We start from the raw sequence: 13,495 nt of genomic DNA, 5'->3' as shown, positions 1-13,495 counted from the left end.
TTCTCTGTGGTCATTTAACTTGCAAAGGGATCATCAAGATGAACACAAACCCATCACTTTGCTCAGCTACACCAGAGTCTAGTGGTTGGGGTTTTTTTTTTAAATGATGAAAAATATTTATTCAATAATTTATTTTTCCATCTTGTTGACACTACCTGGTTCCAGGCCATGGCATGAAGCCACGCTTGGATTTATGCGGCTCATCTGATGCATCATTTCAGATGTTCACGAGTAAAGAACACGCCGGTACCTCACAGGGTGGAGATGTTGCAGAAGAGTTTGTTTGCAAAGTCAGGCCAAAGACCCAAAGCCTGGAATAGAACTCTTTCAGATCTCTAAGTCACCCTCTTATCCAAAGCTTTTTTAAAAAACAATTACTTAACTCACTTGGCCACTTTTACAGGGTAAAATCAACAACATTTTCCTCCCAACTCATATTTTCCTTCTGTTTATTTCTGGCATCTCCAAGGCCAAGACACAAAGAGCATCCAGCTGCTCATCCCCAGACTTTACAGAAGCTTTCCCTCCCTGAATTCAAGGCACTAATGAAGTGCTATGAAAATCCCTGACAACCGATTCCCAAGTTCTTTAGGTCAGGAGACAGCACAATTATTTAATGGAAGGAACGGGCAGAGCATCAGGTGTCCACAAAATGAGGAGTCACCTTCTGATGCTTATCATAAAATCAGCAAAAATTCACCTTCCAGACCATCCAGGGAGAACTGTTGTTATAACTACCTACAAGAGTAACATTTCAGTTACAAGTATATTAAAGCACTTCAAGTGAAGTGAGAGCAAGGAGAGTTTCTGGCCACCTCTGACCATGTCAGGAGGGGCTGAATCCCAGAATATGCTGACTTGGAAGACACACAAGGATCACTGAGTCCAACTCTTACCCCTGCACCTAGACCTGCCTTGCAATCTTTCCTATTTAACCACACAAACAGGATTTTCAGTCAATGAAACCTGAAGCTGAAGAGTGGGGCAAAAAGCCTGCAGCAAAAACCTCATAAAAATCTCTTTCTAACTTTCCACTGGCAAACACAACCAAGAGGTAACACAGGACAACTTACTCTGCAGTGAAACCAGGAATAAATTCTGGTATAAATCAGAGATGGCTCATCAGGTGGGAACACATCAGGAGGAAAAGCCAAGCCTTACCTCCAGCAGCTCCGACACAACAGGCAGGATTTCAGGGTTACAAATATCAATGGAGTCATCCCTGTAGGTCTTCTTTTTGTAGCGGATGTTCCCCAGGTGCAGGATGGCTGACAGGAGAGAGAAGATCCTACAGGAAACACAGAGAATTCATTTTCACTCAGTTGTTTTTTTCATAAAACAAGTTCAAAAAATCTCCAAGGGTCATCTTCCTATTTGGCTCCTTCCTCTGATTTTCAATCCGAAGTGTCCGATCCAACTCATGTCAAAGAGGTTTTCACTCAGTCAAGTGCCAACCTTGCCCTGCTGTGCTTTCCTTGAAAATCACTTAAGACATCAAAGCCGTGGTTACAAAATGACCCCCATGTTGGAAGAAGAACAGATTCTCGATTGATCTTGATACCCAGATGAAATATTTATCATGCAACTGCCTAAAGGAAGGGGGATGGTGGGTTCGGCCAGGCAGGTGACCCTCCTTTGTCCTTGTCCCATCTAGGCTGACATAGGAAGCCTACATAAAACAGGCAAAAATAACAGGCTTTCGTAATATATAAGCAACTGAGAGAGAAGTAAGTTTATCCGTCCAATTTTTCAGTCTGGGGGGCAATTTGGTCATTTTTAAGTTCGATCCACCTGCAGAAAAACAGGAATATCCTGAGTTCGAAGGGACACAAAAGGATCATTGATTCTAACTCCTGAGTCATGGCTGACTTCAGCTATAAACCCTGCTTCTCCCTCTTCCTACCCTCTCTGGGGAGTTAAAAATCACTAACCCAAATCTGATTCCCAGCCATGCCACCAGCATGGACAACTCCCCTTCACCTCTGCAAGCCAGTCCTTCCTTCTCTCCAAACTGGAGGTGCTGATTCCTTATCATGAATTACAGGGATGCAATTATCAACATTTCTCTGTTTCCACGGAGGTGAAACCCCATACTTTGGTATAAAAAAAGCTACTTATAAGAGTACAGGAATATTTAAATTGTCCTTTGAAAGCTCAGCTGATGATGGTTCCTTATTAGTGCTACAGATGTACAACCCCAAGCAAAATAAATTTGCTTGTACAGTGAGGAACCGGCTTTATTTTTGACAAGCAAAATACACCAGGAGAAACACAAGGAAAAATCATTGCACAGTAAACCAAAAGTGTGAATTTATTGTGCCATCCAGCTCTGCTGAGTCCTGACAATGAGTGATTGCTTTACTCTGGCAATTAAACCCCCTCACTGCACCCTCAACAAACCTTGTCGCTTGAAACCTGATAAAAGAAGCTGCTCACATTGGAAGTTCGTATTGCTGGGTTTATCCATGTGTGTGAGGCAGACAGAGAAAAAGCAGTTTTAATTTCAGAATTGATTTGTTACAAGTGGGGGATAAAGGATGAGCTGCTGAAAATCGCTGGTTGGGTGAAAATGTCTTTGTGGTAATTTTTTTTATGTCAAATTCATCCCAACCTACTCAAGGCTTTCAAGCCAACAATCAACATGAGAGGAACTATCTTGTGGGTTTGGCTAAAGATGAGCCTCACAGAAATCCCTGCAGTCAGTGGAAGGTGCTGTACTGCAATCTAAGTAAAAAGTCTAGTTTTCCAACCAACATTTCCAGTGAATTAGGGGGAAAAAACGAGTCTACAGAGCTGCAACTGCATGCAAAGGGTTAAGTTTGATGAGCGATAATCAGGATTTCTGATTAAACCAGGATCTGGATTCATGACATGCAGAGTAAGCCATGACTATTCATGAAGAGTTGAAAAATACTTGAAGATGTCAAGTTCTGCCAACGCTCCATTTGCATGAGGAGAACCGTTAACTACGGCAACGATCATGGAATCACTGAACGGCTTGGGCTGGGAGGGACCTTAAACTCAACTCATTCCAGCCCCTGCCATGGGCAGGGACACCTTCCACTGTCCCAGGTTGCTTCAAACCCCGTCCAGCCTGGTCTTGGACACTTCCAGGGATGGGGCAGCCACAGCTCCTTCCCAAGGGTCACGTTCGCTCAGGTCAGGTCGTTATGGAGGGAGGTGACCTCAACTAATATAATGGAAAATGAACTCACTGTCTGCGTGTCTTGGGCAGGAATCCCACCATCTCCATGGCCAGCTGCAACCGCTCAAAGTCGTGCTTCAAGTCCTCCCCTTCCACCGAGAAGCAATCCTGGAAATTCCAACACAAGGAGTGAGCACCAGGAGAAATTAACTCAGGACACGTCCAGATGGCCAAGTCAGCACTCCAGAAACATCCCTGTGTGATCTCCAAGCCTTCGATCAGAAACACTTCCAAGCAGGGACTGGAAAAATTACATTTTGGGCTAATTTTTCCTGGAGATACATCCTTATTTCCCAGCGATAACCTCTAACACAAGATGAGTCGCTCAGCAGTGTGGGACAACTCTCAAAAGGGCTGTGAATTAACAACCAGATGAAATTTGTTTCCTATTTGCAGGCAGTTTCTTCCATAATAAGTCCTGGTCCATTAAAAATTCCTATAACTAAAGAGGAAAAATTCAGTTTAAAAAAAAAAATCCACATAATTTCATGTCAGTTATCAGTGCATTAAAGTGAATTAAACCCTGCGTGGGAAAGCTTTAGATTTGTTTTTCACTAACTTTATTCTAATTCCAGAGAAGTTATCTAAAAACGCAGGCATTGGGAGAATCTGAAATCCAAGATATTTTATACTTCTTGGAGGCTCTTTGTGTGTCTGAACAGTTTAGTTTTTTTAGATAATGCCCAGAATATTTTACTAACACTTCTCTAGAGACTTTCTGCAAGTTAATCCAGGGATAAATAAATTCTGTTAGAATTCTATAAATTCTAAAAAATTCTATTAAAAATCTACCAAAATATTAAAAATAAAAATTTTACCTTTCAATTAATTAAACACCTGAACCCACATAATTTGTTTTGATCCTTTTCCTGTAAATCACATTTATCACCCAAGCAAAAATTTGCGTAAATAACTTGGAAATTCTGGAATAAACAGGTTATGTGAATACTTGGGAAGACACTTGGACTCACTTGTAGCCCAGAAAATAAACCATAAATACAGAATATAGAGAATGAGGTTATTTTATAGTAGCAGTTCTGTGTCTTGCAGCATTTAAAGCCTCACAACTGTATCAGCATCATTACAGCCAGAGCTACTGATTAAGGGGGAAATCTTTATTGAAAATCTTTACTTATATTGCTTTTGTATTTAAATAATAATATTATTATATATCATATTATTTATATAGCTTAAATGTTTGTTACAACAGAGTAGACTCCCCCACAGCTGCGCCCTGCCCTCGACTAAAAGCCAGAGAAGAGCAACTGGACAAGAAAATCGACAATTTGGAATCAATTGTCCCCAGGGACAAGTTAATGCTCCATGGACAAGGGGAATTTGGAGCTGTTGAACAGGAAAACCACTTAAAGCCATGCACAGGGGCTGAAAGTTAAGGAGAAAAGAACATGCCTGAGTTAGGAAATACTCCTTTGAAGAGGGACATTTTCACCTTTTAGTAGGAGAAGGTTGAAAATGCCCATTTTTAAGAGTTGTGTGTCCAAAGGAGCACAAAGACACCCACACTATGGAGCGTCACCAACATGGTTATTGACACCACAGAACTTTGGGATAAGGAGTTGTCCCTCCTGAACTCCAGCCTTGGCTTCCTCAGCCACTGCACTGATGCTGAGGAGAACTTGGGGGCATTTCCACACCTGTTCTGGTGGGACGTGGGACGGGCAGGACAACAATAAACCCACAAATTCTGCAAATCAGGCCTTTTGAAAGCTTTTTGTAAAGACACCAAGGGGTGCTTTTGGTGGCACTGCACATTCCAGGGGCCGTTTCCATCTGCTGGCACCGTTCCTCCAAAACGAAGTCACGAGTCAACAGTAAATCCCAGGGATGGCTCAGAAGTGGCACAATCTCAGCCGAAGGCAATTTAATTGATGATTTACATAACAATTGCCCGACTCATTAATCCGCATGGAAAGGCTTTTAGCAAGTTCTCTCCCTAAAAGCGGATGCTCTCCGCAGCGTTCCAGCCCAGCACCGTTTCCTGATGGATGAGAAAGGGATGGTAATTATAGATGAGAGGAGTTTCCTTGAGATTCGAGCAGACAAGTCCATCCCCACAGACCAAATGTCCTGCCAGGGCAATTAGCTTCCCAGTAAAAGGGGGTCCCCTGATTCCCATCGTCACATCCATGGATTTCCACGGAAAGTTTAAAGAGGATAAAATAGAGTTGCTTTATAAACCATCCGCCTGCAGTGGGTTGAATCCATGGAGGTGGGGAGAGCTCCAGGGTAGGCTTGAGAGTGACTCATCAGCTGAAGCAAAGATGTTATTTCCCAGGAATATCACAGCAAATGATCCCAAATAAAAAAATCCTAAACAGTTGAACAGTCAAATTGTAACGACATGTGGGTTTGGGGCTGTTTTAATCGTAATTCCTCCAGGAAATTGTCCCAATCCAACCCTAAAGAAACCATGGGCTTTGCAACTTATAAAGTGCATTTAGAACAGCATCTACTCAGCACTCCCTGCTCCTGCAGGACTCCCAAGGATGTTGATAGATTAAGGATGCCAATTCAGTATCCCATGTTTTTAACATTGGGAGGGTTAGAACCCCTTTCCCTCCCCCTTCTCTAAGGACTTTGCAGGGAAATCTTGGCTGTTTAGACACTTATTTAGCCCGAGTGAAGCCCAGCCCTTTTGCAGATCACCCCTTACTCTTCCAGATGCATCAGCAAGAGCTTGGCAACCATCAAGCACACGGCAAAATGAGCAGGAACCACAAGCAGCTGATCCCAAACATGCTCCCACATGCAGGACAGAGCCCAGGGAGCACCATGGGCCACACAGACCCCAAAGCACGTCACCAGCTGAAGGGGGAGAAGCTTCCCCATTGCCCTTTTTGGGGTGATCCACACGGAAAGGATGATCATGTCAGCAGAAGCATCTCAGGAGAAGGAATTGTTTTTGCACTCTGAACAATATCAGGATCTGATTTTCTCACAGATGGTTGGGAGGTGGTTTTGGTTTGTTTTTTTCCCCAGCACGAACTGATGCTTTGCTTGGGGCTGCAAGAGGTTGATCTGCTGTTTTGTCAGGAAGGAATTTCAATTTTCATGTTGCTGACACATCATAATTCCCATAAATCATCCCGTCTTACTATCAAGAATAAAATCCCCTTAGTCCATAAAACTAAGATGACTAAGATGAAGCAGCTTTCCAGATGGAAGGAACCCAAAAAGGGCGATGGAGAAAAGCAACTGGACCATCACAAGCAGGAGCACTGCAGGGCAGAGGGAAGTTAATGGGTTAAGCTCAGTTTGGCTTTGCTCCCCCGGGGAGAGCAGCCCTGCCCCAGCAACACGGCCCACGCAGGTTCTGGTACTGACCGGCTCAGAGTCATAGCAATAATCATCCCAGCTCTGGCTGAGGGGTTTCTTTGTCATCTGAAAGCAAGGCAGAGCGGGTTAAGTAGTGCCCAGACCCCAAACAACCCCCACGACCTGCTCCCTGAGCAGGGCAGCGACGGTGACTCTCCGAGGACAAGAATCATTTCATCGTTCCTACCTCAGATTTTTTTCAGGTAAGATTTATAATCCTTTTGCATTCCTGGTGCTGATTCCTGCTCACAGTGTTGCCCTCTCACATAAGAAGCTTAATGGGTTTGAAAACCTTTTCTTTTTCTCCAGAGTTGAAGAAACCTTTGCTTTACCTGAAGCTGAAGGACCCCTGATGGAAAAATCCCACTGAAGAGCAGATTTGCTTGGTTTCTACTCTCAACCTCTGCTTTAGGCACATGTAAGTGCTGCAAAAGTGAGATTCTTCCAGCAGCATTCCAAAGCTTTTTAAGAATTTGTGTCTTTTTCCAATCAGACAGAGGTGGAGTTGAGAGAAGTTGAGGCACATCAGTGACCAGTCCCAGGAGGGAGAGAAACTTGGCCCCAGAGCTCCTGAAGAGCTGAAAATAAGGATCTAAACCTGCAAACCACTAATTTAGAAATGGATAAAGGTGAATAACCAGCATAGAAAATATTCGGTGAGCTGCAGAGTACACAGAGGTGGGCGCACCTGCCATCGGGGTGGGAGATGGAGAACTCACCCGAACTGAGGTGATAGTTAAAGTCAACTTGTGTCTAAAAACTATTTAAGTCTATATTTCCAACCTGCTCCCTGCATTTCCAGCCCAGCAGCCTGAGGAGCAGCAGAGTTTGGTGCAATCTCTGACTGGGTTATTTCTGCTCTGCAGTGCAAAGTGCATGTTGTGTCAGAACACACCGGGAGGGACCGGGAGGAGACAGAGAATCCCGACTCAAGGACTGAGTCACCCCTGCACTTGAGGGGTTCAAAGACATTATGGCTTCTCAATATTAATATTTCATTTTCAGTCAAACACTTCATTTCCTGGTTCTTTTCACTTTTAAAAGGCAGGGACTTCTCCAGGACACAGTTAAGAAGTGACTGGAAATGCTCAAGGCTCATTTTCTAATTTCCTCTGATACGATTCCAAATTTCTTTTTCCATTTCTATGCTACCTAAAGGTTGCTCCTGCACTGTCAGATGGTCTGAATGTGAAACCATGCCCTGCCCACATCTAAAGGCACCATTTTCCCCCAGTCCACAGTGATAAATGGTCTCTCCAACTCTAATTATTTAAAAAAAAAAAAAAAACACAAAAAAACCTACAAAAAAACCTAAAAAGTGTCACCACGTGCAGGGAAGTCCAGACTCTGCTTCCCTCCTCCACTGGAGGTACCTCAGCATCCTTCCCCTGCCTGCTTGTCCCACTTAGATTAAAATAAACATTTCAGCCTAAATTATAACATTTCCCTGGTTCCACGTACCATGTGCCATCAGATCTCTGATTTTACTTACAATATTAACACTCTTAAAGTGCTATTATAAAAAAGAAAAAAAAAAGGGGGGCTGTAATTAAAAGCAATGTTTTCCGTTAACACCAGACGACTGGATGGCCCAACAAGACCTGGGAATGTGCCAAAACATTCCATCTTGGCACGTGCCTGCCGCAAAACCTCAGCACAGATGGTGCTGGAGACCACACCACATTCTCCAACAAACACGCCTGAGGCTCCAACAGGCAGCAAAGAGCCTCCAGCTCTTGGTGTGCTCCTTGTTTGGGCAGATTTCCCAGTCCTGCCACTCCGGGGTGGGAGTTGCTAACGGGACAGTGGATTTTGGTATCGATCTTTAAAAAGATCTTTAAGAAGCTCTCTGGTAACTGAGACTATTCCAGAGTGAAATTATACCTCTAGAAAGACCAAAGGCCATTTGGGCTGAGCTGTGGGTCCAAGTTTCTCTCCAGCTTGAGGGTCAAATCACTCTTCATTGCTCCTCATGTTTCAGGGCCAAGAAAATTGTGATCAGTTAAAATCAAGAGATGACATAACTCCTCCCTCACATATTCCTCCTTTTGCTCTCTGAAGTCCCTGTCCCCAAGCACCAGTGGACAACTGCTTAAACACCTGAATCAGTTTATTTTAAAGTTATTATCATAAAAGCTGAGTTTACTTGGCTGTTGGTAACACACCTCATTCATTCTTAATTCCCAGATTTTCAATGGTTGCTGTGGTTTTATTTCTATTAATTGTTAAATTCAAAGCCAGCCAGCAAGCTACAGGATTAGAACTACCTCATGCAAGGAGTTATATCCAAGTTATATCCATTTCCCCCTTCCTCCTGCTCAGCAGGCAGATGTTAATGAGGAAACAACATTCACACAGATAACAGAAATTATTACTGTTTCACCCTCCAACAATCAAAACCTCAATATATTTAACATGTCCCAGGGAGGGAAAACACTGATTATTTCCCCCACACTACCAGGTGTTCACATTGTTGAGGAGGAATTATTTCCAGTGATGGGAGACTTCCTGTAAAGCATTACGAAAACTCATTTTTACTACTCCACCCCTTTTCTTTATTAGCATTATATGTCAGCAGTAGAAAAGGCAAGGTCCTGTATTGTATTCCCGGATAGAATTCCCACCTGGTTGAGGTAATGATATTCCTCTGGCTGCTTCAGATGAAATGCTGATCTCTCCTCCTCGCTGGCTCCTGCCAGAAGGTAATAAAATACATGGTAGTTCCTGGGGACAAAGGAAAAAAAAACATGTTAGACCTGAAAATAAACTAAAGCACCAAGCAGGGAGGGATGGAAAGCTCAGAACCTGAGTCTGCAGCTTCCAAACTCAGAGCTGACACAACATGGAGATGGTCCATACCCACTGTGTGGGGATGGAAAGGATTCCATGAAGACATGGAGAATGAGATCCTTCTTTTCCATCCAAGGGCATCCACTGCCCTAGAATCTGCTTAAAGAATTCCTAGCTGGGGTCTTCACGTTTTCCTTCAGAACCATGTGTCTGTATTTGACAGAATCCCAGGATCACTGAGGTTGGAAAAGACCTCCATGTCACCGAGGCCACCCTGTGCCTGATCCCCACCTTGTCCCCCAGCCCAGAGCACATGGTCAGGCCTTCCTTGGACACCTCCAGGGGTGGGGACTCCATCACCTCCCTGGGCAGCCCCTTCCAATGCCTGACAGCCCTTTCCATGAAGAAATTCCTCCTGATGCCCAACCTGAACCTCTCCTGGCACAGCTTGAGGTTGTTCCTTCTCATCCTGTCCCTTGTTCCCTGGGAGCAGAGCTCGACCACCCCTCCCAGCTCCACCCTCCTTTATTAGAATCCCAACAGATTTCCTTGCAGTGCAGGAACTACTATTTTTAATACCTTATTACCATTAAAAAGGTAACAACTCTGCAGTTGCATTTCAATAAGACATAACTGAAAAATCTTCAATTATTATGGTGCTCAAATATTCCAAATGCTTGAATATTCCTGATGCTAAACCCACCCCAGGGACACTCAGCTGTTCTGCTTCCAGACAACCCTATCACAGATTAACACTATTTCTTTCTAAAATTAAAACTTTGCTTTCATGTTGGATGCTTTCCAAGAGGATCCGAGTTTAATCATCTTGCAACACCCAAGAGGACATTTGTCAGGGCTGAAGATGCTCTTTAACTCCAGGATCAGCCCTGGAGCATTCCAGAAAACTTCTCACACATCTGTCTCCAAGGGGAAACACAGACAGAAGTGCCAAGAGTTGAAAGGCAACAAGAAGGAGAAAAATTATTTAAAATTGGAGTATTAATTACTGAGAGAGGAGAAGAATATCCAACAAATATGATGTTGCAATTAGGAAAGAACAATTCACATCAATTCTATATAATTTTGCCTTTTTCTAGAGGCCCCTTGGAAGGCTCCAGCGTGTTAAGAACTGTGAAACAGAACTAAAACAGCATCTTTCCCCTTCCCCCTAAATTAGATAATAAACAGCTCACGAGTTGCACAAGAAAACACATGGGATGTAACAGCCCATCTGACATGAATCAGAAAGACAGTGAAAATAGAAACAAAATCTGACAATATTCTGGTGGAAGGTTCCCTGCCCACAGCACGAACAAGATGGTCTTTAAGGTCCCTTCCCACCCAACCCAATAAATCAAAGGCTGTTGATAAAATAATGGAGTTCACTTTCTCCGGGTGGCACAGCTCTCCCTAAACAACAAAACACAAACACAGAGACAGAAAACGCATCATTTCTCTTTGCTGCACAGGGTCAGGAGCGTGAAAATCCTGCTCAAGCAGGGGTTTGAGGCATCTGTGCCACAGACAGGAGTCAAACCCATCCCTGGAGGCAAAACAGAGGCACCTACCGCTCGTTGTGCTCCTGGTACACCAGGCGGGACTTCTCCAGCAGGTACTTCTCCACATAAGCTCTGCAAGGAACAAACAAAACTGTCATCCCTCGACCTGATACTCGACTTAAACGAAGGCAGCTTCGCCGGGGCCATTCAGCCTCGGTATCCGCACAAAGAACTTGCAGCCTTGTTTCACTTAGTTATATAAATTTCTTCCTCGGCAGAACAAGCCCAATATTATGTTTGGCTTTTGAGGTTTTTTTGGTTTGATACGAAGCCAACACTAACTTGGATCTGAAAAACATGAGCTCAGATGCATCAGCCTCCGGGCAGGGAGAAATGTTGACAGCAAGGAAGGAGCTCAGATCCCTGTTCCATCCCAGTCCAGCTGCTCACAGCCCAGGAGTCGTGCACATGAGGAATATCTGCCTGCAAAACTGTGCAAGATGAGACTTAGCTGCATTCCCATTCCCTCTTCCAGGAGAGCCACTTCCCACCAAAAATGCAAGTTCTAAACTCATGGCTGCAGTAAAAAATAAAAATAAACAATTGGGAAAGCTCCTTACTGCAGTTTACATTTTCTTCTGAGAGTCTCCCCAACAAACACGTTCAATTTACATATTAAATCCTTTGTTCAAGCCTGGCGAGTTAAGCCAAGCCTCCCCAGGTTTTTTTCTTCCAAACAACCCTAACCAGTAATGACAGGGATTTAGAACCTCGAGCTCTAAGTGGCACTCTGATGATGGAGCTGTGTTTTTCCAGCTACAGATGCCCAGTGACGTGGCACCTACAGCAGGGGCCACATAGGAACTGGCAAACCCAAGGAGTCTTCGGATGGTTGACAAGGAGATGCCTCCACACTCACTGCTCCAACACAAATGGGGCAGCCAGACCTATTTATTGCTTACATTAAAATAATTGGCCCTTCCTTCCACTAAGAAAATAAAATAGAAATCATTTGGATGTGCTGCAGAGGTTCTGTGAAAATTCTTATGGCAACTTTTGGGAAAGTTGCAAAACTTTTGGGAAGTGGCAGATCCAACTGCCCACAGGATGGCCTTGCTGGACAGGAGGAGTAAAGACAGATAGATAGCAGAGCTGTGTTATTCCTCTGGATGAAAGGTTTATTCCTGTGGGGAAGCTGAGAACAGTTTGTGGATATTCCTCACTGACAGGTAGGGAGGTTTCTTAAATCCCCCACTTTTCCTTCCCAAGCCATGCCATGAATTCACTGCAGGGTCAGGGAACAGAGGAATGAGAAACATATCGGAGCATCCCAGATCCCACTGGTGGGATCCCACTGGATAACAGCTCAGACACTGCTGAACAACAGCCTGCCCCACGTCCATCCCCTTGGCATTCATCCCTTCCCCTGGCAGTCACCATAACACCCCCAAAAATCACTCACAATAACAAGGTGGGAAAAGTCTTCTAGAGGTCAACTGGTCCAAACCAGTTTTTAAATAGAGGGAAAATTGTAAATTTGTAAATTTTATTTTAGATTGTCTTTTTAATGGATTTTTCAATACAGTTTTTTGTAGATGCCCCTCTACTGCTGCTTTGGCCAAATGCTCCTTACTTAGTGAATCCACGTCCCAGGAACAACATCCATGCCCTCCTGGGACAGGATGATAAAAAGGAAAATCAAATTGTGTCTTAAAAAGTTGATGTCTCTAAATGTTTTCTTTTTATTTACCATTTTCAACTACATCAAATCAACTTTTAAGACTAAAAAAAATGCCCCAGCCCAGGGTGGGTGAAAGCGCCAGTTCTCTGCTATTTCTGACCTCTGAAGAGAGGAAAATTCTGATCTGGGGCTGCAAATTAGTCCCATCAGCAAAGCAAATGATATGCAGAACACAGGGTGATAATTGATTTGTGTTGTGCTTAAAATCTGGGCTAAGTTTAAAAAAAAAAATCTTCTTTTTATGGAAAAAAAAAAAATGTGGCCTTGTATGCCAGGAAGAGCTGACATTTTTATTTAAATGTGTTTTATTTTTACTGGGGGGGCACTGCAAGCTTAGAGCAGAGCACAGTCACATCACGCCGTGCAACCAAAGGCCAAGAAAGCCCATTTTTTAAAAAGGAGAGGAAATTTTCCTTATTTTATGAACCAGAATATATCAATATAATGTTACAGGCACCTTTCTGCCAAGTATAAATAGAGGCCACAACCACAGCGCTGTCACATCGTGTCAGGATAACACAGAGTTAAGGTATTTGTTGGATTCCTGCTCCCCTGTGCTCCAGGAGGTACTGAAAAATGAGGTTTTAAAAGAGCTGCAGCAGAATTAAACAAGGAGGGGGGAAAAAGAACATCAGATTTGATGTAGGATGCAAAAGCAGCAGGAAGGGACACGGAGAACCCGAACTCACTGCAAAATTAATGGCAGCTCTCGGAGTGCCACTGTTCTGCTGGAAAATAACAAAAAAATTGAGCAGCAATCCTCTCAAATACCAACAAAGTCCCAGCAAGAGATCTCTGAGCCAGCTGCAGGAATTACACAGCCCCTGGAATGTTGCTTCTACTCTGTGTTTCTCCAACTGCATTAATTAACCTGGACAAAAAGCAGAGTTAACAAAGCCCTGCTCATTTAGAGCCAGCTCCAGT

General features: G+C 43.7%; 1 protein-coding gene across 7 annotated transcripts in view; it reads right to left on the bottom strand.

The window, feature by feature from the left end:
* MYO9A (myosin IXA) overlaps positions 1-13,495 on the bottom strand; it is a 168,372-nt gene that overhangs the window by 93,608 nt on the left and 61,269 nt on the right. For 6 of the 7 annotated variants that reach the window (XM_027889155.1, XM_027889197.1, XM_027889171.1 and 3 more), the window contains 5 exons: positions 10,900-10,962; positions 9,166-9,265; positions 6,551-6,607; positions 3,216-3,313; positions 1,162-1,288 (listed from right to left, as the gene is read on the bottom strand). In XM_027889155.1, the coding sequence (XP_027744956.1) occupies positions 1,162-1,288; positions 3,216-3,313; positions 6,551-6,607; positions 9,166-9,265; positions 10,900-10,962 (445 nt within the window). The remainder of the gene's footprint in view (positions 1-1,161; positions 1,289-3,215; positions 3,314-6,550; positions 6,608-9,165; positions 9,266-10,899; positions 10,963-13,495) is intronic. The other variant, XM_027889190.1, reaches the window with a different exon arrangement.

The sequence above is a fragment of the Empidonax traillii genome, unplaced genomic scaffold, assembly GCF_003031625.1.
Source record: "Empidonax traillii isolate 1590-97213 ecotype Southwest subspecies unplaced genomic scaffold, ASM303162v1 scaffold12:size2584012, whole genome shotgun sequence".
NCBI classification, from domain to species: domain Eukaryota; kingdom Metazoa; phylum Chordata; class Aves; order Passeriformes; family Tyrannidae; genus Empidonax; species Empidonax traillii.
Note: the sequence above shows the minus strand (reverse complement) of the source record. Positions and strands in the feature narration are given on the sequence as shown.